This window comes from Euprymna scolopes, chromosome 22 (assembly GCF_053919585.1).
Source record: "Euprymna scolopes isolate OS-2025 chromosome 22, ASM5391958v1, whole genome shotgun sequence".
Classification (NCBI taxonomy): Eukaryota; Metazoa; Mollusca; class Cephalopoda; order Sepiida; family Sepiolidae; genus Euprymna; species Euprymna scolopes.
In genome coordinates, this window is record NC_136503.1 from 62,839,561 (window position 1) to 62,866,241 (window position 26,681).

At 35.1% G+C, this 26,681-nt stretch overlaps 1 protein-coding gene across 1 annotated transcript in view; it reads left to right on the forward strand.

The window, feature by feature from the left end:
* Positions 1 to 4,643: 4,643 nt before the first annotated feature.
* The window catches only part of LOC145243453 (uncharacterized), an 85,547-nt gene continuing 63,509 nt past the window's right edge, over positions 4,644 to 26,681 (forward strand). The window contains exons 1-2 of the mRNA XM_080106343.1: positions 4,644 to 4,847; positions 18,646 to 18,700. Coding sequence (XP_079962469.1) covers positions 4,776 to 4,847; positions 18,646 to 18,700 — 127 coding nt within the window. The 5' untranslated portion in view covers positions 4,644 to 4,775. The remainder of the gene's footprint in view (positions 4,848 to 18,645; positions 18,701 to 26,681) is intronic.

Here is a 26,681-nt window from a genome sequence, read left to right on the forward strand (position 1 = left end):
ACGTTGTTTATTTGCTGTTGAAAGAAATGAACGTTTTAGTTATAACATGTCCGCGCGTATGTAACCAATGTTCGTTGCAGGACTGGTGTTGTAGCAAGAAAAGGAAAAGTGTTTTCATCTCAAGTTCGGGTCACTATCGTTTGTTCGCGCGTGGGAAGAGAAATATAAGTGTTGTAGTGAAAATTGAGAATGATAGTCCAGCGTGTAGACAAAAGAGTGGATATGAGAGTTGACATCAGTTAGTAGTCAGCTACGCGAAGGTGTTATCAGGGAACAGTAGTAGATAGAGAGAGAAAGAGTGAGAATGTGTACAAACAGTCTGTAGGCTCGTGCCCCATACATAGTCGCAGGGGTGTTGACGCGCGCGAGCGTGCACCTCCCAAAGAGGAGGCGGTTTGTTAGCCCAACGTCTCTCATCGAGAGCTAGTCCTAAAAGGATTAGAAACATCTTGTCTCTTTGTTTTATACTCTCTTCCGGTGGTGTTTTGCGCATGTATATTTCCTTAGAAAGCGGAAGTGACGTCGTCCATGTGTGCGTTCGTGTGCCCGTGTGTGAGTACGTATGTGTGCGTATATACACATGAATGTGAGTGTATGTATGCGAACGTGAATATGTGTACATGTGTGGACGTGGGCGCGTATGTTTGTGTGCGCATATGTATATGACAGCTTGAAATATGAATGTGTGTTTTGTGCGAGGCTTGAAAAAGGCTCGTATAGCTTGTACAAATTTCCAGACAAAATTACGACAAAGTCCTAGGTGTAAGGTAAGTTCTTTAGTGCCGTATGTCTGGATTTGTGAACCGTTTGCTGCTTGTAACTTAAACGTCGATGGAGCTGGTCTTTGTCCGGGTCGTGGCAGGATAATGCTTATCTCAGCATCAGTATCCACTAGGAAGGAATAACCACTGTTGCGGTCCTTAATGTGAAACAAGCGACCTCTTTGTCTCCCTCCAGCCGCAGTCGTTGCTATTACTGGCTGGGATTGGAGTTTCCCTGTAGCCTGTAATTACAGGGGCTGTTGCACTTTCTGGTGTTGTTGCCAAATTTGTAGTGGTAAAAGCAAATACCACCCAGGGGTTGGCTGTAAGGGGACCTCTCTCTACTACGACTCCCACGGCGTCTGCTTCAGGATTGTGGACGACCACTTGGCTCCCGGCTTTGAGTTTGGAAAGTCTGTAGCATGGCTTCTTTGGAGCGACCCATTCTTTGGATTATTGCGTCTTTCAGAGCATCATAGGGGTTGACTGATGGGACGTCATCCAATAGGTCGGTGACTTCGTCTACCACCTCTGGGGGCAAGGCTTCCACCACGCTGGCGAATTTGTTTTTTGTGAGGTTATTCTTCTAACTGAGAATAATGCCTGTAATTGAGTGAATCAGTTTTTCACATTGCTTGAGTTGAAGGGAGGCAGACGGTAATTCGCAGAAACTTCAGGAACATCGTTTATATCTGCGCTGGTCATAGTGAAAGCTGAGGTTGGTTGTTGGTTGGTTGGTTGTTTTACGGCATATCAACCCTTTTTGGGTTATTTAATGCCGAATCCAAAGATTTAAGAAAAAATTTTTTGATAGAATATATTTGTTGTTTTCACGTCGGTTTCTATTTAACCCATAGTTGGGATCCTAACAGGTACTACCACTCCGGGTCAGAGTGGACCTGGGAGCAATGGCAATTAAGGGGTAGCTCCACACTCCCCAAAGCCCACAAGCTGGGGCCTCACCATCGGATATAGTTTAAAGTCATATCCAGGACCGTGAAAGCTGAGGGTGAAGGATGAAAGAACTTTTTTTTTCTTTTTTTTTTTTAGATGTAACACGTGTTTTGTGTTTGGAAAATGCGGTTCATTTACTTGTTCAAAACACTTTTTCTTTTTTTTTTTTTTGTCAATGTATGGAGAAATACGCATGCTTTTTTTTGTTTTGTTTTTGTAATTCACGTGGTCTTACATGAAAAGCGTTTCGAAGAAAAAAAAAAAGGGTAGAGAAATTTTTTTTTTTTTTTGTGTGTGTGTTTCACGGGGTTTAAAGTTTCTTGAGAAAAAGAAATGGACAAATTGTTCGTTTTGGTTTGTTTTTGTGTTTGTTTTTTTTTGTATTTTTCCGACTCGGGGGTAGATAGAGAGGAGAAAAAAAAGGAAAAAAAAAGATTATACGTTTGTTACGCACACGCAGAGAAAAACCGAGAAATGTTTGTTTGTGCTTTTGTTTTCGTGTTAATTCCCCCGTGGGCAGGAAAAAAGAAAAATGGCGGCTTCTTTTTGGTTTGTATAAAGCTACCACGTGGGTAGATAAAACAAAAGACGCATAATTCGAAAAGAAACGAGAAATATTTGTGTTTGTTTGTACGAAATTAATAACTCTGTTCCATACGACAAAGCTTGCGTCGTCGGGTCACCAAATGTTGAGGGGGGGTTGCAGTTGGGTGTTGTGCTCCCAATTAAATACGTGTTCGTAAACGACAAACTTGTCGCATGCAGTGAGACAGAATAACCAAAACTAACAAATAGAGTAAAGTTTAAAGAGATGTTTTATTTCTCGCGTGCGCGCGCCTGTGAGAATAAAAATGTTATTGTGTACGTGTGTGCGTGTGAGGAGTGGAATTCAGTCCGCGTACATATGCATGTCTGATGGTAGAGCTAATGTCTCTTGAAGGAAAAGGCTGGAAAAGTGTTCATTTGCTAAAACTCTTACCGGGTTGATGTTGACCGGCGGACGCGTTGTCTCACCGTTTCGTTGCGAGACTGATTCCCAGAAGGAGTGAGAAAGAGAGAGAGAATTATCCGGGCATCCCCTTTTATATCTCTCCCAAGGGCAGATAACCAGGTTGCTTTTTGCGACACCTACCGGCTGGTTGGTGCAGTTATCGCTGGAAAGGAGCAGATAACTGCTACAATACCTTTAAATTCAAAGGAAAGAAAAGAAAACAATAAAGCCGCTTTGGTAGGCTTTATGTGTACAAATAAAATAATTCATGGGATAAATTCTGGTATTAACGGAATATTTGTTTTGTGAAGGAGACTTCGGTTGAATAATCTTTCCTGGAGGTCACATGTGCCGATAATCTGCTCGTCTTGACGGCAAAATTAATTTCTGTTCTTTACAGAAAAGAAATCCTCAAAACACAACCAGTTTCTTCTGTTAATCCTTTAGAGACTAATTTCCCAGTTGATAAAACCTTGTTGCTTTTTAATAACTGGGACTAATTTTCCAGTCGATAAAACCTTATTGCTTTTTAATAACTGGGACTAATTTTCCAGTAGATAAAACCTTGTTGCTTTTTAATAACTACAAACAAAATTATGGTGAAAGTTTAGTAAATCTTTTTCTAAAGGAAAAAAAAAAACCCATGATGAATTTAACATCAAATCTCTTTGATTGAGCACGAAATAAAACCTCCTCCTCGCAGGCAGGGGCTCTTTGAACTGATGAAAATGGGGAAAAAAGGTTCTTTCTTCTTCACCCCCCCCCCCTGTCCAGATGGTGGGAGAGTAGCAGACTGCTGGAAGGGAATTATAATGATGATGATGATGGAAGTGACCTGCCAAGGTCGGTCAAAGAGTGCGTTTCTTGTTGAATATGTGTATATAATATAAAATAAATAAAAATTATTTCCTTATCAAAATTTCAACACTAATTAAAAGGAAAATAATATTTACAATAAAAACAAACAAACAAAAAAGAACATTAACAATACACGTTAACAACAGTTCTTGTTATCACCTGGACTTAGGGTTAGTGTTAAATATTTGGTTAACTACTCTGAAAAATCAGAATAGTCCGGAAATCGAAACCATTTTCCCTGAAATTTATATGTGAAGCCACTCTTTTTCTAAATGGTTGTGTTCATGCAGGGCACTAATTGTACCAATCTAGGACCATACAGCAAATATTTATCAGAGCTTCAGCTTCAGTCTATGGTCCCCCCTTGCCAAACTTTCACAAGAAACTCGTCTAGCTGAAAACACCATAAAAAATTCACCTCACTCTTTATCTGTGCCAAAACCTAAATGTAGATTCCATGAACAAAGCTTACGCCTGTGGAACTTTCTTCCGTTTTCCTACTTTCCAGCTGACCACAATATGGTTGTCTTCGAGTCCAACGTAAACAAGTTCTTGATGAGCCGTTTCACTTAAGTTAACACATTTACCGAATTTCCATTACTAACGATTACTATATTGTCCAATTAAGTATTGTACACTTTTTAAACCCTTATCCTCGAGTGGCCTCTAAGCCTTGATAAGTGGTGATGCCTATGTAAATGTATTTATATATATATATACATATATATAAAAAGATAAAAATAAAATATAAATATATATATATATATATATATATATATATATATATATGTATATATATATATATATATATATATGTTTGTTATATTGTTTCTTAATTAAAATCAATTGTTGAAACGTTGTTGAGTTATCTCCCTTGGTTTGCCACCTTAAAGTAAAGAAAAAAAGGTCTCAAATTTAATTTCGTCTACCGTGCCAAACTTGGTGATAATTAGAAAATTTGTAGAATCTCAAACAGAAGTTTTAATTAGAAAGAGTTGAGTTATATATTTTTTTAAGAATCGGGTTAATGTTAGATTTCTTGAAAACATGTCAAGTCGACACGAACCGGTGTAGAGTGAAAAAATCCCTTGTGATTAAATTGCGTCCATGTCGACGTTGTCCTATCTCGTCGTCTCTCTCTCTCCTTCGTGGTTTGTGTGAGCCTCTCAAGGTCAGCAGCCGGTTTTTCAAGACGGCTGGAAAGGAAAAATATGGGCGCTACCAACAGTACCCGACGAATAATAGTCGAGGAAGATGAGAAACATGGAGCTTTCCTTGTTCAAGTAAGTCCCAGCTTTTACTTATTCTTCCAAGACACGCGGTGAGGGCGAAAGAGAAAAAAAAAATCCCAAGACGCGAAAAATGTTAAGCATGCACTCGAATGGTTACAAAGTGGGGGATTTGTTTTGTACAGACTTTCGATTACCAATGGATCCCCGTCTTTAGAGCCACTTCTCTTATGGAGGGTGACATTAAAAGTCTTTTCATTTATTGTAAGATTCGTTTTCGTGGTTGTTTTGTTTTATGATTTATGGTTCAAAAATCCTTATATTTTATTTTAATATTTGAATTATTTTTTTTTAAGTTATTGTTAAAAAATATTTTTAATATTGAAAAAAAAAACAAAAAAAAACCCATCGAGAATGAATGTTAATTTGATCTTTTTATCCTTTCGTTTTATTTATATATGAGAAAAAAAAAAAACTTAAAAAACTTGTCTTTTGCTAAATAATCTAAAATAATTTCGCCATTGATAAATGAAAGTTTTCAAAACTTTATGATTAAATTGTAAACTCCAAATTGTGATAGATTTAAAAAAAAATATTTAAAGCTATTCAGCTTATTTTTTCTTCGAATTGATCGTTGAAGGTTAAGAACTTCGAGCTTTTCATGCAACCAATCTACCGGCTTTGCAATTGATAAAACACCCTTTTCGTTTAATACTTATTAATTTTAGATAGGATCGTTGATCAAGGTATAGTATCTGTTCTGTTTTCAGTTAGAGGAAGAGAATTAATCTGTAGAATAACAAACACTATTAAATCTACTCCAACAAAAACAATGAGATTCTACTTTTTGAAGGCGATTACGTTTTAAAACTGCAAAATTATCTGAATAAAATCAAAACAATTATTTTAGAATTTAAGAGGGAAGGCGTCAGTTACGTATATAAATTACACTTAAAACGATAACTCATTTCCGGGCCATTCTAACTTTTTAGAGCAGTTATTTGTCACTAACCCTACGTCCGAGGAGCAAGGTCGTAAAGCAACATTTAATCACAAAAAACGGTCCATGTTTAAATGTGGTTTTAAGCAAAAACAACAGTACTTACTTGTCATGTCGAAAATAGTAATATATCCCCAACCAAATTATCAAAATTCATCGAGTAGAAAGTTATATATAATTAAAAGTAATTTTTACGGATAATTGGGTGAAATTGCGTTTTCCCTAGATATAAACACCTTGAAGATTGCGATAACAGGGGAATACTTATCTCCCTTTTCGCGACTTTAATGACCGTAGCAATGGACTTTTCTTTCCAGATGTGGCAACAGTACTCCATCCTTGGACGTACTTGGCTCTTATACAGGTAGAGAATTGTATCAGCAGTGAGATATCTACTGGAGTGGTAGAAATATCCCACCATTTTTCCAGCAGCCTTGCCAACATATTTGATATACATGTTCCATCTCAGATCAGGAGTAAAGGTTAGATCCAGAAGCTTGTCAAAACATGAAGCCTCCTCAAGATGATAGCCATTCATTTCAATTGATGCCAGACAGGGATCAGAGCTTGGTTTTAGATGCATAAAAATTAACCAGTTACCTCTTTCCCCATTGCACCACATGTTCAAGATCAGAGGAGAGAGAATCAGAGGGAACTTGGTCATTTATGGCCTTTGAAGTGTTGCCATAGGTTGTAGTGTGGTCAGCATAAATGTCTGCAAATGATCTTAGGATGTGATTTGAGAGATCATTGATCTAGATCAGGAAGAGAATTGGGCTCAGGATGAGACCCTGAGGCACTGCAGCATTAATACTGTGAGCTTCTGATTTCTGCCCATCAACCACTACTCATATGAGCCTATCAGAGAGAAATGATTTAATAATTGAAAAGACATTTCCAGTTATGCTGTAGCTGGAGATTTTGTGGAGTAGGCATTTATGCCATACTCCATCAAAGGCCTTTGATATGTTAAGAGCAATTGCCTTAGAAAGAAAGCCTCCATCAAGAGATTCATAATTCTATGCGATATAACTGTTAGCACATCGGCTGTAGATCTAACAGAACGGAAACCATATTGCATGTCACTAAGAAGGTTATTTTTGCTGAGGTGGTTGACTATTTAACACAGATTCCAGCAACTTACTCATGATGCACAGGAGACTGATTGGTCTGTATTGAGAGGGAGATAAGCGATCACCTGAATTTTTAAATACAGGACATACTGATGAGGTTTTCAAGGGTGCTGGGAAGCAATTCTCCTTAAGATAACGCTAAAAACAGCTTTGTAAGTATGGGAGCTAGTTCTGGTTGAAGCTTTTTCAGCATTATAATTGGAATGCCATCAAAGCCAGTTCTTTTACTGGGAGGTTTTTGATTAGCTTGGCAACATCACGCACAGATATTTGTATGTCACATAGCATGTTTTCAGACACAGGAGGAAATATGGGGGTGTTGGCAGCCCAGATTGCATAAGATACAATTAGCTGCAAAATTCTTGGCAAAGAGTTTGGCTTTGTCCGGTACTGACGAGATTACCTAAGATCTATTGATGATGATTGGAATAGAGCACACACTTCTATTCAGGACTCTGTTTGTTATTTGCCAAAATTGGTGAGAACCAATCTACTGCTCGGCTACTTTGGACTTGACGGACTGAGCATACAACTCTTGTATTCTTTATTATTCTTTTACAGGGGTTGCTGGCAGTCCTATAGGCTGCTTTAGTCTAAGTAGATCTATTATGTTGGAAGCAATGAAAATAGTGATTTCTGTGTGCAATGGGAGCAGTACATTCTGGAGAGAACCATGGCTGGCTGTTCAGTTTTTGCTGGAACTTTTGGAGGGTATGAAGCAGTCTATACTTACAATTAACCATTCCGTCAGGTCTGATACTATAGAGGATATGTTCTTTTTAAAGATGGAATATACAGGTAGATCTGATATAACTGTACGAAAGCTATCCCAGTCAGCCATAGAGTATCGATATACTGTATGATGGAGAGGTATATCGAAGGACTTATTACATTTTGTTTTTAGTTTAACTGAGACAACTGAGTGGTCGGAAGATCTCAGTGGAGACAGAATGGAAGATGAACATAGTCTGAGTCTAGGAGACTTGCATACTGACCGTCAATGTCAGGCACACGGGTGGGTTCGTGAATAATCTGAGTTAAGTCATAAACAATGGAAAAATCGTAACAGAACCTCCCTTTTATCATCTGTGTTGTTTAAGTGGACTAACCATTCCACATTATGTACATTGAATTCTCCACAAACGTGAATGTTAGCAGAAGAATGAGCAGATAGGATGTGGTCAATTTTCTCAGATATGCTCTTAAAGATAGTAACTCTGTTATTATGGAGGCAACAGAGGGCAAATATAAACGCAACTTGGAAACACTTATATAGGGCAATTTAGGATCTTCTCTGGAGATGTCCCTACCACATGAAAAGCCATCTCTAATGTAGGCATATATTCCATGCCCATGGAAATCTTGGGAGTCAAATTTGGATGTTAAGTTAGAATATTCTTTAATTATGAACTCATCTAGGGAAATAGTCGGTCCAATGTCAGTTTTGCTGAGGAAGAATAGGTCTTGTTTAGTCTCCTGTAATTGGATTTCAACATCTGGAAGGTTGTGAAATTGATCTTGCACTCTAAATTCTAAAATATATTTAAAAAGTTTTCTTTTTTTTTCCAACAAGTTTTTCCGAGTGTTTAGACATAATCGCCTAAAAAGTACAATCTTTGTTGATCATGTTTTGAGTGATGTAACCTCTGACCTTCTCGAGGTGTAGCTTTTTGAACTTGGAGAATCTTTGTACTAACTTTAAAACCTTGACAGACGGAATTTTGAATTGAACCTTTTATTTAATTCACTCCATTCGACTTCTAGGTTGACGCACCTGAAGGTTTAAGTTTACATCGACCAAAATGTTGCGAAATGTAAAAACAAAGATGAGAATAGAAGAATAATTAAAATTTGACGATATAAACTTTTATCAGAAATTCTGAAAGACAACCAACGTCATGTCCTACCAGAGGAATCTTGCCCCCCCCCCCATCATCTTTTTCAATTTTTTCAGCAGATTATCGAATGGACAGTAGTCTACCAGATTATTAAGATTTTTTTTTAAAATTAATATTTAAATATTTGTAGGGGGGGGTGCTCAGTTTCTAATGCAATGTTTTAGTAAATCGATCATCCATTTTAGAATAACTCAACGTTTTTAGGCCAAATTTTGTGAATTTAGCCTTTTTTAAAAGTAGTTTAGCCCTTTCTTTTTGTATTTTTTTTTTTTAGATTATTTTGATAAGCCAAATTGAAAAAAGGCTAAGCTACTTAAAAAGGCTAAATTCCAAAAGTTTGGCCTAAAAATATAGAGTGGTTCTAAAATGGGTAATCAGTCTACTAGAACATTGCATTAAAAATTGAGCACCCCTACAAATATTTAAATATTGGCAGTTTTTTTTTTTTTTTTTTTTTATAATCTGGTAAACTAGTGTCTGGTGGATAATAATCCACTGAAAAACATGAAAAAAAAAGACGAAAATAAAAAATAGAGACAGGAGCAAGATTCTTCAGGTCAGCCCCTATTTATTTTTACATCATTTTTGAACCTCAAATTTCTTGGAAAATGCTTCGTAAAATATCAGTAAGCCTCATAACCGTCACTTCCCTTATTTTATCTAGCAAAGCCACTAAATCACTGCGTGACTTTATTGCTGGAGAACAAGATTCTGTGTAGCCATTAAAAATGTTTATTATTACATGAGGAATGGTTTTGAATAGAAAAATCTTTCCTTTTTATGGAAATCGCTCAAGAAAAGGCATGAAGCCACTTAATGGCTAAAAAGTACAATCTTATTATTAAATTATACAAACGAAAAAAAAAAGTACAATCTTATTATTAAATTATACAAACGAAAAAAATATTGAATTTCAAGTGAAGGAAACGGTACCTGCATAATTATCAAGTCTTTAATAGTAACATATCCAAAAATTACGAAAAACGATAAGATAGAAAAATAATTATTAATGAAAAAAGAAATTTGATATTTGCAACTAGAAATAAAAAGTAGGTTTAAGGCTCCTAAAAATCGTACTAGAATTGTCCGCAAGGACCCATGGCAGTGGTTAGAGTACTGAGAAAAATCAATTGTAAAAGTGGTATTCTCCTGAAGGTTGAGGGTTCAATCCTCAGTGTGGGCGACCGAAATATACATTTGCGAATTACTTAGGACCTGGCTGACGGCACACTACCCCTGTGAAGTAAATAAAGGGTGCCGCTCGAAATTCCATCCAAATTCCCGAGTTCGACAGAAACAAGATATACCTGAAGAAGGTTGGAGGTTATATCGACTGAAACGTTGTAAAAATCACACTCAAGATGAGAACAGTAGTCCGATGAATAATAATGCAAATAACCAATCCTCATCTCAAAAATTCAGAAACGTCAGATTTAAATGTCTTCATTATTATTGTAATAAAAAATAAAAAATGTTTTAGTCAACACACAAAACCAAAAACAACACACATATTATTGCTTACTACTTTACGCAGATATTTACACATGGTAAATGATTTATCATTCTATTCATTGAATTTTACTACTTTTTAAATAAAAAATTAATAAAAAAAATTTGTTGTTCATTTGCGCATGTAGATTAAAAATTGCTGGTAAAAGTGATAAATTATCAACAAATAGTTTAGTCACTTTTCTTAATATTCTTTAAAAAAAAAAGTTTATAAACCAACATAAGTAAATAAATGAAAAATGTTATCCGTGCATGCGTTAGCCTTTGTAGGGGAGCGGCTATTAAATAAATAAGCTTGCTGCCATGGAACTCAATGCCCCAGGTGTACCGAAAACTGTTTTTCATTAATAATTATTTTTCTACCTCATCATTTCCAATAATTTTTAGATATGTTACTATTATGTAAGTACCATTTGTTTTACTTAAAATTCAATATTTTTTTCGTTATTATAATAGAGAAGCACCCAAGGAGCTAATAAAAACGAAAGCTGATTATTGCAAAAACAGGAAATACCTCTTGACCATAGTCTTGAAAAGACCAAGGCTGTAGGTAGAAGGCGAACGATGAGCAGAGAGGGAGTTCCACAACCTTGCCGTCCTTGGAAATAAGCTACTGGGATAGGAAGCTATATAACCATGAAGTATTATTACAGCGACTTAATGGAGACCTATATATAGACTAACGAGTTAAATAAGCTGGAACAAAGGAAACAGGGAACAGATCAGACAATTCTGAGGAACACATGGCACAATAGTATTTGTAAAAAAGACTGAGACTAGCAACATCACGTCTGTGTGAGAGAGATTGCAGTGAAGAAGAAGAATGTGTGTGGCCAATCAAATGACAGATACGTTTCTGCAATTTATCAAAAATCTTCAAATGGGACACAAATTCACTATTGCAAGATTCATGGGGAAGACTTTCTGCCTCGTTATCGGAAATGAAATTCAATACCTAATCATAAACACAACCTAAAAATTAAATGAAAATAATAAAATGATATGGAAAATACTGTTAGAACACATTTGACCTTTTATGTGAAATGTGGACATCAAAATTGGAAACATGTCCGAAATAAATCAAGGGAGATAACTCAGACTTGTTTCTTTCAAAGTATTTTTCTTTTTTTAATAAAATGGATAACATTTTTAATTAGAGACAGGTTTAACACTAAAAAAAAACTCGTAGGTTAAGTAAAAAAATAAAACATGAGGCTTATATGCTTCTGCTCACTGGCAGGATAAATGGGAAGGGTCCAGTAAGTGAATTCGCATCTTGTATTCAGCCAGAAAATTCTCACTGAAATTAGTTTCACTGTTGATAAAATTCTTGTGTGAGCAAGTTCTTGCAAGAAAGAATAGAGTTTTGCAATTAATTTTGGGAACAACCGGGTGAGTTGAATTCAAAGTGGTTTAGCATTTAGCTATTCATCCGCAAACAAAACAACCAAACTGTTGTAGGGATGAGAATGTAGTTCCTATTTACTTGCCTCCCCAGAGTTAGACACAAGGTCTGTTTTTAATCTGGGGGGGAAATCCAGCTCCCCAAAAGGGGGGGGGGCATGCTGGATAGAAACGAAAATAAAAATTGTCTCGGTCATGAAGGATTTCTCCTCCACTAACCGAGGACAGAAAAAGGTGAAGTGTAGCATCAGAGCAGATACTACACTGTAATCTTGGCCTGAAGGCCAAAATTTGCAGGTAGCAAATTCTGGTGCTGACAGATTAAAAATATTCATTGATTGCTTGCCGAAAGCCATTTGACAAAGATTAGAAGTTGTACTAAAATGCATTGAACAAGGTTTTGCATTCTGACATGGCATCACTGCAAATCCTAAAATATAAGATGGAAATGTACCAATTGCTTAGAATGTGAATTTATAAAATTGTGTTTACACCAAAGAAACGGTTAAGATGTTAGCAACATTGAATATTAGGTATGGGAGAGTGGTTCGAAGACCAAAGTGAAAGTCTGAAGTTTATTTTATTTTTATTTTATTAAATAAAACAATAAAATGGATTTCAGTCGAAACTTGTGAACAAATATATTTCTAGATTCCACCGGACTACAACTTGGATGTCTTCAAGTCCAATGTTAACAAATTCCTAATGAACTGCCCCCTTAAGTAAACGCTTCATCAAATCTCCACACTAACGTAATGTACTTGCAATAACCCTTATCCCTGGGTGGCTTCCGGGCCTTGATAAGTGGTGATCACTGTGTAAAAAAAAAAAAAAGAATATAAAAAGTATTTTCAAAAAATAAATTATTTTTTAACATATTCTGTCTTAAGGCAGATAATAAATAGATATATACGTATTTATTTACATAATGAACTCCTTAAAAACTGAAACAATTAATTTTTTTCCAATTCTATGTGCCCCCATTTTTTTTTTTTTTTTTTTTTTTTTTAAATCTTTGTAAAAAAAAAAAACAAAACAAATTTATATTTTAGGTTCGTCGTGACTTTACTAATTATGCACAACTAAAAAATAAACACAATTTTATGTAATGAAATTTGAAAAGACTGAGACAATTATTTGGCACACTGTATTGGAAAAAAAATAATTATCAATCGTTAAGGGTTTTATTTGTCAAAGCAACTTTGACAGTTTCAAGTTTAATTTAAACAAACAGACGAAAAACAAGCGATAGTTCATAATTATAAGGATTTTTTCTACTTTTTACAAAGATTTTCTAGTGCTACATTGTTATTGTATTACAAAATTCAAATTTTAAAGAAAAATGTCACTTGTAAAACTTAATTTGCCAAAAAAACGAAAAACTTTTCGCTGAAAGTTGTGACTGTGACTAAATTTGTTTTGCTTTTTATTTCAATAATAAAAAATAAATTTTATTTTTATTTTATTTGTGATTAAAAAATAGAAATAAAAAAGTAGCACACAGGGTTGAAAAAAAAGTCAGTCTATAAGAATTTGCCAAAAATAATTGCGACTAAGTTGTTTCATTGTTTATTTTAACAACATTTTTTTGCTCTAATGGACTCAGTAGATCGCTCGTGTAAGAGGGAATATTTAATAAAAATTGCGAGTTTTCTTTCAGTAAATTATCTTTTTAGGTATGGACTTAAAAAGATATTTGCCAAAAAATAAACTTCTCGAAACTTCCGAGTAAATTAGTTTTATTGTTTTATATTTTACGCTGACAAACCCAGCCAATCGCCTGTGTCGAAGTTGCTTTAATTAGCAGTAATTTATAGTCATACACTTTTAGTAAAACCGGAAATTATACTTAACTCGGTAATGCTACAGAATAGGAAATCGACTGGAGGCAAGAAAAAACTATATTTATTGAAAACCTGATTGTTAGATTATAAAAAAAGCAGAAAGATAATGAAAAAATTACTGTTTAATTTTTAGAAGGGGTTGCTTCTTTTACTATGTAAATTTGACATAAAATGATTGCTCTGCTCTAAATTCCAAAAATTTGTAAATGGTTATTTTAGCTTAAATATGATTAAAAAAAACCCAAAGATCTAGGGACCATTTTAAGTGAAATTTGCATCAAGAAACTGAACCCTGTCCACTGCTAAAAATGAATAAGTGATTTTTTTTTGGATGGACATGTTCCTTAACCCTCTGGGGTCATGAGGGCGCTATATTATTTCATGCAGCGTGTCTTGGGCAAGAATAGCCTGGCATCCCTCTCCAGGCTCTGAGCACCTGCAGCACTTGGTATTACCAAATGGTCACCCATTTTAGTATTGGCCAGGCTCAACATTGCTTAACTTCAGTGATCTAACGGAAAGTGGTATGTCAACACGATTATGCCATATATATATATATATATATATTTAATAATCTTAAAATTTGCTGCTTGATGACTTTTTTACTTTTTCTAAGAAAATAATTTTTTGTGAAGGTTACTCATATACGTTTGCCTCCTTATGTAGTTTTAAAGTATTCGTTAGAAAAAGATCATTTTGTGGGTCAGATTAAAAAAGAAAAAAGAAAGCATCGCAATCATTCATATTACGAATGCTATTTTCTGGTTATCTTTTGCTCTCCTTTCTTTAGAAGATCATTGATAAGCGGTTTTTCTTGCTGGCAGCCTTACTATCTCTTATAAAAAAAAAAAAATTGCTGGCAGTATTTGTGTGGTTATAAATATGCAGAGGTTGTGCACATAAAATTGCCCATGCGGAAAAATTGCTAGTGGGTAATATTCCATGTTTTTTTGTTTTTTTAATGTGATACTTTGCATTATTATCATTATCTTTAAAATCTTTCAAGCTGTTCTGGTTGGACAGCAGAGGGCAGACAAGGCAGTACTGTATCGTATGGTCCTTCTCTCCACAGTCGCTGATGGTTGGGTCATTTTTGTAGTATTATATTTAGCATTACAAGCGTATGCTGTATTTTCGTAGACATTGGCATTATTACATACCTAATGTGCTTCAACAAGTCATATCTTTTTTATTTGTTGGTCAATTTTTAAAAGAATTACATTGATGGAAAGAGAATAGAATAAGAATTCCAGTGATGTTACTTTATTTTTCTTTTATGCGTTCAATGTTTTTATGCTCCAAGTTAAAAATGAAAAAAAATAGTAAAAAATGATGACAGCAAAAAAGGGGAACTGTTTTTTCAATGTTTACATTTCATACGTTATGTTTGGATACAAATGCATGGAGTCAAATTTGATTGGATATGGCTGAAATTTTACAGGCTATATAAGCATAGAAGTCCATCTCTACTGGACTTTGATTTTGACTTTTACGACCACAGAAAGCAAAGTTACGAACGAGCAAAGTTGAATTTCAAAATTGATAGGATAAATCGGTATGCATCATCCATTTTCATATAGATAATAGTTTCAGAATTATTTTCATGTATAATATGTGAATATTTGATAATTATTAATTGTGCAGAAATTTCTTTAAAATGTTATCTTTTATAGAAATTCAAATCCGCTTAAAGAGAAACGGTTTGCTATGTGCTGACCATCGCTGTCAGCGTATTAACGAGTTTGTATTTCTTAAAAATAGAAAACTGTTTTTTTTTGCTTTCAAAATGAAAGCAAAAAAAGTTTCATTTTTTTTATCCTGAGTTTGCCAATTTAAAAAAAAATATCAATTTTTTCAAATTTGATTTCCAAACAATACTATTTTGTTGTTTTTTAACGGTTTTAGTACACAAAGCATTAAAAAACAACAAAATGTTACTAAGTACATGCGTTTGTTTTTTAGTGGTAAAAAAAAAACAAAAAAACACAAATATATGACAAGTAAAAAGTACTTCTGCACTTATGCTACCGTGCTGAAATAATATCATTATTTAGAAACCCATTCTTAACATGGGGAAGGAAGGGTGGTTTCTTAACTATTCTGTAATTTTACCTAACAATTACATAAAATATATCGTGAAACTTGAATTTATTTTTAACTCATTGTCAAGACCATTTTTTCGAATCTGTAATCCGTTTTTTTTTTTTAACTGAAGATATCTAAGTAATAATAATAATAATAATAATTCTGATTTCATTTATCAATGTCTCCCTGGAAAGGGATGGGATTCATTTCCAGAGGATTTCCCTCAATCCTAGCTCCAAACCAGGAGCTTCAAAGATTAAGGGTTTTTCTAAGGATGTTGGTGGTACCTACAATAGCAGAAGTCTGAAGGCTGCCTAAAGCATTGAGGATTCGGAGTTTTTTCAATTGTCCTTCCAGACGAATTGATACTACTCCTGGTGTACCTACTATGATTGGGATTATTTGTGTTTTAACCCCGTGTATATGCCTTATCTCCAAGGCCAATGGAGCATAATTGCTCCACTTCTCATTCTCCTTCTCTCTTACACTCCTGTCCCAGGGTACTGAAAAGTCTACAATCTGTCAGTTTTTTGAGACCTTGTCAATGACGACCAAATCCGGACAATTATGTTCCAATTGCTTGATCGTTATGACACTTTTGTACCACCATACCTCTACATTTCCATCCTCACTTGTTCTCACTTCATCAGGCACCTCCTCAAACCACTTTCCAACACACTTCACCCCATCCTTCTTACAAACCTCCCAATATATCCGGAGTCCCATGTGATCGTGTCTTTTGCAGTACTGTCTGAGCTAATCCACTACATCCTGCTGCAAAGTGCGCAATTGACTCTGAGGTCTTACCACAAATCTGGCATTCTGCAATAACTTCCTCTCCTAGAACCACTTTTTTGAACAATTGTGTTCCTAATGCCTGCTCTTGTGCTGCACAAACAAAAGCTTCAGTACTCTTAGCCAGATACCCAGCTCTAAGCCATTGCCATGATATTTCATCAGCCACTTCTGCTATATCCTGGAAGAACCTTCCATGCATTTTCTTCCTAGCCAGTTCCTCTGCCCTTTCTCTATCCATACGTTTCACATACCTCCACTTCATTTGCCACAACCTTAAGCATCCACTCCTCACTTCTAACCACATGCTCCTTCAACAACATCTCTTCAGTTCTAACACAATCTTTTACACTTTTCAATCCTCTCCCACCGTCTTTCCTTTTTTGATATAGCCTCGCTACGCTACTTCGAATGTGGAATATACCAAACATTGCTAAAACTTTTCTTGTTTTGATATCCATGGCATGCAACTCCTTGTCAGACCATTCTAAAATTCCCACACTGTATCTCAAAACACTGAGTGCCCATGTATCACCACTTTCATTAGGTTTCCTCCATACAATTTCGACTTTGCAATTAGTTTCACTCTTCTAAGATACTCCTTCCTGACTTTTTCCTTCATTTCTCTGTTCATGATGCCTACACACTCCAACACTCCCAAATACTTATATCCTGTATCTTCTATTTCTTTCATAATTTCTCCATTTGGCAGCACTATTCCATTCAAATGAACTTTTATTCTCCTTTTCATTACCAGCACTGCACATTTACTAATCCCAAACTCCATCCCGACGTCTTCCGAGTATGTCCCTACGAGCTCTACCAGTCTCTCCATTTCCTTTTCATTTCTACTGAATATCTTCAAATCATCCATAAACAGTAGATGGTTGAGGCATCTATTTTTCTAACATTTTGCCATTTATTGACCCATCCATCTAGCACTGCAACAAGGAATTTGCATCTCAAACAAAACAAGCAAGTCCAATTTATAAACAAACTAGCAGGTCGCCTGACATTGGCCGGTCATAAAATATGCATAAATATTGTAATTAATGTAGAATTATAAGCTGAAATACTGTAGGTCTTAAACCTAACATTAAATTCCTTTTAAAAAAAATGAAATACAAAAAAAAACAAAAAAAATAAGACATGTGTATGAAAGTATTGTTTTTTTTTCTAAACAGTTCACTTTGAGATCAAAACAAAAAACTAAAGACAGTCAAGTATGATAACCCTTAGGCCAGCTTGACAATCTTTAAACAGTGTTTTCAAACCTACTTCTGTTTAACATGTCATGTGAACGATTCACGCATGTGCATTCGTGAAACGGTTGACAGTAAAAATTGACGACCCCTCCCCCACGTACCAATTTTATAATTTTGACCCCCTTAGCAGCTCTTTTTTTCTTGATGAAAAACCTGAAAAAGTTTTCCACGTGTCTGAATATCTTATATACCAAATTTCAAATCTGTAGATCCAAAATTTGTTGAGAAGTGTCCTCGCGCCCACACACACACACACACACACACGTTCTCACTTTTATAGTTAGATGTTAGAATAGAATCCTTGATAGAAGTCGGAAGAAACCAAACATACAACAAAACACTTTGAATTGCAGAGAGTACATATTGCCAATCCTAAGAGTTTAAGCCAGCAACATTTATCTTAGCTGGGTTGAACTAACTTTCTCTAAAGGAGGAAGTTACAAGTGAATATCAAATTCACAAGCGGTTTCGAGTTGCATGTACAATCCAAAATATAAACTCGTTTTCTTATTAGTTACATTCAATGATCTGAAATGGAACACATACATTAAATCCGTTCCCAAGGCCGCTGGAAAAATGGTGGGATCCTTCTATTGATCCAGTAGATATCTCACTGCTGATGTAATTCTCTATCTATATAAGAGCCAGTTACGTCCAAGGATGGAATACTGTTGCCACATCTGGGCAGGAGCTGCTAGAAAGGACTTATCCTGCCTTAAGAGTTCAAAATAGACTTCATAGCGTCATAGGGGATGTTTTTTTCTCTTCCCTGCAGCCTCTTTTTCACAGAAGAGATGTTGCGAGTTTGTCTCTGCTTTACTGTTATTTTCATGGCAAGTGCTCGACTGAGCTCCAATCTATGCCTCCCCCCTCGCTAAACTTTCACAAGAATTTGAATTTGTTTTTTTTTCTTTTGCAGGTATCTGATTCGGTTACAAAACAAATTTTTGGATCTAAAGAACCTGGAGGCAAAGGTTTGTTGAAATATTTTTTTTTTTATTTAGAAAATCTGGGAACTTATGCAGTTTTACAAAGATATTCAAAAATGAAAATAAAGAAATTATGTGCGGGGCCTATTATGGAATGAAGTTCTCATAAAATAATCACAAAATCACTTAATTTGATCAAGTAATTTTTTTTTACAAAGGAAAATCAAATTGTAAGACCCATTGTGATACAGCCGTCTTAGCAATTTCAGCTACGAAAAAGGAGGTGGGGGTGGGGGGTTTCGTTCCAGGGGAAATAACTCCATCTAATTCTTGAAGTTTGCCAAAATTTAACTAAATTATTTTTGCAGTTTGGAATAATTTTAGGTATTCCTTTTTATTTATTTTTTTTTTGTTTTTTAAATGGTTTCAAAATTTATTGATAAAATTATTAGAACTTCATGTGAGTTTTGATAAACTTCAAGAATTGGAGTTATCTCGCCCACCCCTCCCTCTTTATAGCTGAAATTACCAAGATGGCTGCATCGCGATCGGTTTGACTGTAATTTGATTTTCCTCTGTAAACAAGACAAAAAAAAAAAAATTACTTGATCAATTCTTTTTTTTAAGAGAACTTCATTCCATAACCGGTGCTTACATCATTTTTTCTTTATCTTCGTTTTTTAATATCTTTGCTAAACTGCATAAGCACCAAAATCCGTTATAAGGAGAAAAGGATGTTCTGTAGACTTTAAGTTTGTTGCTACTAACAAACAAACCTCTGGTTAAATAAATCTGACGTACACACATCTTAGTTGAGGATAACCAAGGAAACAACCGGCCTAATGCGACTTAGATTGACTCTGCAAAATGTGACTTCAAACATGAAATGTCGTGAATGATAGAATTGCATTGAGAAAAATCATTTTGTGTCCCTAAAATCTATGTGCAATTCCTGTTATTTATCTCCCTACTATGCCGGAATGATGTGACACAGGGTCGAGAAGTGGGGTTGAAGAGCTAGCACCCTAGAGGAAAAGCTCTCTGATCTGCAAAAAATGCCTGGACAGCCCCGTTGGCATTCCCTGGTAAGGAAGCCTCAGGTGATTAGCTATAAACTAAGCCCTTCTTAAAGGTAGACGGCAAAGGCTGGGCGAATGGATCGCCTACAAAGGCACAGGATCAAAGCCATACCTCAGTCAACAGGTAACAAGATATCTCAACAACGGCCTAGACTCTGTTGGCTTTGATGCCGAGGGTGCAACATTTAGCGTATGATTTCCCATTTCTTCTTGCCTTTTAGACGAGTTAGCACAACAAATTCCCACCTGACTACAACCTGGATGTCTTCAAGTTCAACATAAACAAATTCCTGATGAACCGCCTCCTTAAGTAAGACACTTTATCAAATCTCCAATACTAACGATTACTACGATACTATCCCATTGATTACTGTATACGCAATAACCCTTATCCCCGAGTGGTTTCTGGGCCTTGATAAATGGTGACTACCTTGTAAAAAAAAAAAAAAAAAATTCTGTTGATATTTTTTTGAAACTGAATAGTGTATAAAAAGAATTATCCTACCACTAAATCAAGGTGTGAGTGAACAAACCCACTTTCTAAAAATGCGTTCCCGTAAATGTGTTTTACCATTAATCCTAGATCTAAATGACAAGAACCCCCTCCTCTGGGAGAAAACTTCCTTAACTCAAAGTTTGAATAGCACCACTCCAAAACAAAAACCCTTCCTTAATCCTACCACTAACCCTAAGTCTGATTGGCAGTTTTCTGTTGTATAAACTGTCTTAAAACTGCACATAATCGTATAAAATGAATAAAAAAAAGAAAAAACTAAGAAATAATGCACAGAATTTATTTAGTATAGAAAATAAATTGGTTAACTGCCCTAAAATGCTAGAATGGTCTGGAAATGATGGATTATTTTACATTAAATTCATATGTGAAACTAACCTTCCATTCTAAAATTATTTTTTTCTGAAAAATTTTCAGTGTTTACATGCAATTGCCTCTAACCCTACCACTAACTTTAACTCTGCGTGGCAAGCACCCCTCCTCATACAAAAATCCTCTTAAAACCACACATAATTGTCTAAAAAAAAAAAAATGAACACACATACCCCTACAAAAAAAAAAAAAACACAAAAAAATCATAGTAAAATGAGAACTGTCATTAAATAAGAAAATAATAGAAAGAAAAGTTAATTGAGGAGATGACTTTTGCAAAGCAATATGCAAATTAATTAACATTCAGACTTCAATCACATCCATATAACCCTGATACCTGTTGCAGTATTCACCCTAGTTGGGTTGAGTCAGCTTCCTGCAATGGAGGAAATTTCTAGGAAATGTTGAATACACAAGTGGTCCTCAGTTGCATGTGTATTTCAGTTGTGAGATGACTTTATTGCAGGGAGGTGGGTGTCCTGTCATATACAATGCCTGATATTCCCTAACAGTTACCCATCTAGTACTGAGCAGGCTCAATATTGCTTAACTTCCGTAATCTAACAAGAACCAGTGTATCAATGTAGGTATGGCCTGTGTAAGAATAAGAACGGAGCTGTAAAGATTTACAAAAAGTTTTTATTATTCGACAGAATACTCTAAAGCTGTTAGCTAGGTGCTCCTTAATGTGCGGAGTTTCAAAGAATGCTAATTCTTCTCATCAGAGGAAAAACTGTCAGCAAAATGTTAGAAAAAACTGTTAACAAAATAATCAGATAGTCGTGCTAAAATTATATATATATATATATATATATATATATATATATATATATATATATATATATATGAGCAAACAGTTAATAAAACATGTTAAAAAACACTTTGAAATGAGTTAAAAACATATTTAATCTGAAAAGGAAACACTAGATAAGTGGATAGTCCTTAATCCGCGGAGTTTCGAAGAAATACTTTCCTTCTCATCAGAGGGTAGGAATTAGCAAAATGTGGGATCGGATTTTGCATGCAAAAGTATTTGATGAAACAACAAGTAAGTCAAAGATCTTACTTGAAAACAAAAAAAGTGAAGTAGAGGGAATATGGTAAAGAAAAAAGTGATTACACATGAATGGATAGTCTGGTGGAAGATAAATAATCCAGTGACGGTAAAATCCAAGTATATAATTTATTTTTATTTATATATATATATATATATATATATATATATATATATATATATATGATGTATTAAAAAGCTATTTTATTTTGAATTAGAATCGGTATTTTAATCTCACTGCCAGTGTGATAAAGGACCCAGCTTTATAAACAGATAGCTTTTTTCTATTCTCACTATCAAGGGATATAACAACAAAAATAAGCATTTAGAGGAGTCTCCCTTATTTTTTATTTTGTTTAAATGCAGTCCTTGAAGTTGATAATCCTGCACTTGATTATAAAGAATATTTATTTGTGTATTTGATGATAATTATGGAATTTAATAATCCAATGTAATGAAAAAAAATGGAAAGTCAAAAGTTATTTGTTCGTTAATGTTTCCTGTTTATTCCAAGACTAGCGGAGAGGGGGTGCTGGCGTTATCTGGTCATAAAGTATGCTTAAATATAATATTTTAATTTGTCCAGACTTTGTATATAGTATTATAGAGTCGTTATTTCAAAAGTAAAAAAAAAAAAGTATTTGCATGCCATTAGCTAGAATCGAGACCGAAAGCAAAACTGCAGCATTCAAAGCTGGTGACGTTACCACTGTACCAACGTGATAGGCATATGAACTGATTAAAAATTGAACATAATTAAGATAAATGTACAAAATGTATAACGATTTTTAAAATTTTCACCCATTTTTGACCCCTTAAAACTATTTTAATTGGCTAAAGCCAAAAAAAAAACAAAAGAATGGTCTATAAAAAATCCAATCATTTGATTTCTATATTGGTCTCCCCAACAAAAGGAGGGTGGGCCTGTAAATATACCCTTGTCCGTTCGCACGTTTCTCAATAACTATGCCTTGGAATTTAAAAAATTTTACACAAACATTAAACATGATATGAGTAAAAATGTAACAGAATGAATTTTCCGAGAAAACTTTGGTTTCCCCCCACTTTGTGCTTATTAAAAAAAAAGTTGTAGCTAACTGATTTCTATATGATTTTGTTTGTCTATGCTTCGCGATAACTCTTGGGTGTGCCCCAGGGGCTCTTTTGTGGCTAATAAAAACACTCCGTTTTTGGGACCATGTTACCATATTTGTCCAAAATTTTCTGTGTATGTCTATTTAGCAGTTTTGTATGGTGCTGAATTCACCTTTTAATATGTTAAGGCCTTGGGAATTTTTGGGGCTAAATGGGAGGGGGGTGCAAATGATGGACTTAGTCATTTCATTTTTTGCATGGTGCAGAACTCAAATTTACATATGTTAAAGCCTAAAACTGCACCATTTGTTCATTTTTACCAGGATTTGACATTCCTTGGGAACTTTGGAGGCTAAATGTGGTGGGGGTCAAATGCTGAACTTAGTCATTTTTTTTATGCCTCATTCACTGTGCACTCACGGGGGACCATGCATGCTTCACTTGTTTTTCTTCAAATTAATTATCTTAAAGTTTTGAAATAAAAACGAAACGTTGATGAACATGTAAACAGTTTTCGGTCATCATTTTCTATATATAGGACTTGGAATTAAGCTTTTTCTTTTTTTTTTTTGTACATATAGTATAAGGTTATAAAAGCTTACAAGACTATATATATAGAGGAAACTTCACATGCCTATATAAAGTAGTTGAATGTTTTGTTTAATAAAAATTTTTATTAAACAAAATATTCAACTATTTTAAATTAAGAAGAGAAAAAAAAATCAGCATAATACAATAGTAAAGGCAAGGAAAACAACACCGGTTTTTATATACATTTAAGGTTAGAAATGAGAAAGTTCAGGAGAAGTAATGAAAGGGTTGGTCGGGTAGAGCTTTATCTATCCAGACAGGTTAGCCATTTCTCTCCGAATGTTCTTTATGTAATAGACTAGTGTGGGTGCCCAGCATTGCCCAGGTGTTTTGGAGCAAAAAAAAAAAAAGTGTTAATAGGCAAGCAGGCTAGACCCTGCAACGCGAAGGCAGAAAAGAAAGTGAAAGAAAACCCGACATCTTACCACTATGCTACGACACGAGAGGAAAATTTATCGATGTCAATCAAAAAGTTGACTTACAGTTAATAAGTTAAGAATCACACAGGCGCAGAAATGAATGTTGGCTGAAGGCCAGGTAAGCTTTCAGCTTTCTGCCGTATTTTGCTTCCCCACGATGTTAGGGAGAACCAGCTCCCCCCAAAAAAGGGGGAGCTCTCCAAATGAATAGCAGTTGTCTGATATGAAGGGTTTCCCTCACATTGATCAAAGCTAATTGCCTTTCTGGACGTCTTGGCTGGAAAATCTGGGGATCCACTTTGCTTCGATTAGTTTCACTTTGTTTATACGAAAAAGACAAACAAACATGCGAAAGGACAGAACAGAGGGAATTTTATAAAAGTCTATCAAAATAAATGTAGAGACGACATCCGTTCACAAATTGTAGATATTATAATCTAGGGAGTATAAAGAAACTTCTAAATTAATGTAACGTTGTCGATACCCCCCTCCCCTCCCAAAAGAAGCCTTTCTTGGACATACAAAAACCGCACGTAGCCGTTTTGCCTTTTTATATATATATATATATATATATATATATATATAGATGGCATAATTTGAGATTTGTACAGAACTAACCAATTAGTAGATGGTCTGCAACAAAAAAAAAAGAAAACCGGTTTTCATGAAACGGAAATGGAATCCTGTCTTTTCTAGAGTGACAATTTTACAGTTACCCCCCCCCCCTGTAAATAAATATGATCTGCACAAACCAAAGACCATGCAAATGAAGAAAAGAGAATTTGATGAGTCATGGATTGTTTATTAGAAAAGCAATGTGTGTAATATTTCATTGTCATTTCTAAATATGGTGGAGATAAACACTATCCAGGATCACAGGTAAAATAAACCTGGGTCTGTTGTTACCACGTAGGTAAAAAGTACAATTAAAAATGACCCCAAACAAATATAAAAGAAGTGAAGTTCAGAAGAATGACTTTATCGTCATGATCGACAATGCCACCTTTGATAGCCGATATGCGGAGCCAGGCAAACGTTCAACTAATGTTGTTCCTTCTTGTTTACGGTAACAGTTAATAAATACGATCAGCTCAAAATAAAAACCGTGCAAAGGACTGGATGGATCACAAAGGAAATTAGACTAGTAAGTACGAAAGCAACTTCACACAAAGAGCTTTCTTCACTCGTATAGAACAGGGTTCGTACAGACTTAAAAATTCCTTGACTTTTGCCTTGAAAAGGCCATATCTTGATTATTACCTTGAAAAAACCTTGAAAATATGGAAAATGTTTTGAAAGGCCTTGAAAATTGTATTCTTTACGTCTAGTAAAAATTTGTGTCGAAATCTTAAAAATAAAATCTAAACAAATACTATTAAATGACTTTTTAAGTATTAATAAAAATACCATTAAACTATGTTTTTAAATATTGAAAATAAAATCGAAATACATCGTTTTGAAATTGCATAATAGTATTGTGGATACAAGAGTTATGCCCCTTTATCACAAAACTATCTCAGGTCGTTTTTCCGATGAAAGGGACATAACACCATTTTTTTTTTTTTTTCAGCCTGGCTGGCCTAGCTTTCAGTTATCACATTTTTTTCCGCACTTTTTTTGGGGAGGGGAGGATTCAAATCTCCCTCTATTTTTGCTTTTAGAAAAAACTTTCCTTGTGTTGTTGAGACTCTCTAATGGCGACCCCCCCCCCTCAAATTGTTATAATCTAAAATGAGGCTGGCCGGATCAAAAAAATGGACAAGATGGTAACCCACTCAGTTGGAAATTTAAAAGCCGTAAAGAGAGTTAATATTTGAGATGGAAAACTACTTAAAAACACCAAAAAATGAGGCTACTAGCGGGGGTACCTGACATTGCTCGGGTGTGTGGAGGTGTGTGTGCTCTTAAATCCCCCAAAAAAAAAGTTTTGGTAGGTAGTTAGGATCGAACCTGAAGCCCTGAGGTGAAGTTGAAAATAAAAAAAAAATGAGACATTAACTGCTCGGCCAGCAAGAAAGTGCAAGTGAAAGACGTTTGAATTTATTTAAGTAGAATTGACAGGTGCCCGCTTAATGAAGTCAAATAGAAGTCGCAGAGTTAAGATTTCTGACGATGTAAGCAATGGCTATTCAGCAGTTAACATGTTCTGCGGGACAGTTTTTAACGAAGTAAAAACCCAACTTTCGGAAGAAAAAGCAGCTCCCCCGTTTATTGGGGGAGTGTTGTCCAAATGAAAACAATCGTCTGATATGACGGTGAAAAGCCGACGTTGACCAAATGTTTACATCGCTTTCTGGAGACCACCCGGCCAATCCGAATAGCAAAAGAAACACGCGGCGATCTAAAAATCTGGAAAAAATAACGTTTAAAAGTCAGGCAAATTAAATACACGCATGACCCCCGTTGTTAAGTCGTGCATATTATCATCTAGACAGCATATAAAAAGTTTTAAGAATGAGTGAGCCGACCGAGCGCTCCCCTGAAAAAAGCCTTTTGCAGACATACAGAAAAAGTGCATACACATACACACGTTTTCGCTTTTATATTTATAGAAGACTAGCGGGGGTACCCGGCGTTGCCCGAGTGTTTGTAGGTGTGTGTGGTGTTAAATAAAAAAGAACCCGGGGGGGGGGGGGTAGGATCGAACTCGAAGCCCTGAGGCGAAGTTTGAAAATAAAATCGGCCAGCCAGAATGAGTTAATGAAAGATGTTTGAATTTATTTAAGTAAAAATCAAATTGACAGATGCGCGACATAGGTTTGTTTGTTATAAGCGAAGTAAAAAAGAAAACAACGTTAACACTTAAGTGAAAAAAAAAACACAAAAAACTAACGTAAGGCAAACGAACGATGAAAACAAAAACGAACACATGAAAAATGGTTTAAATAAGCCTGTTTCGATA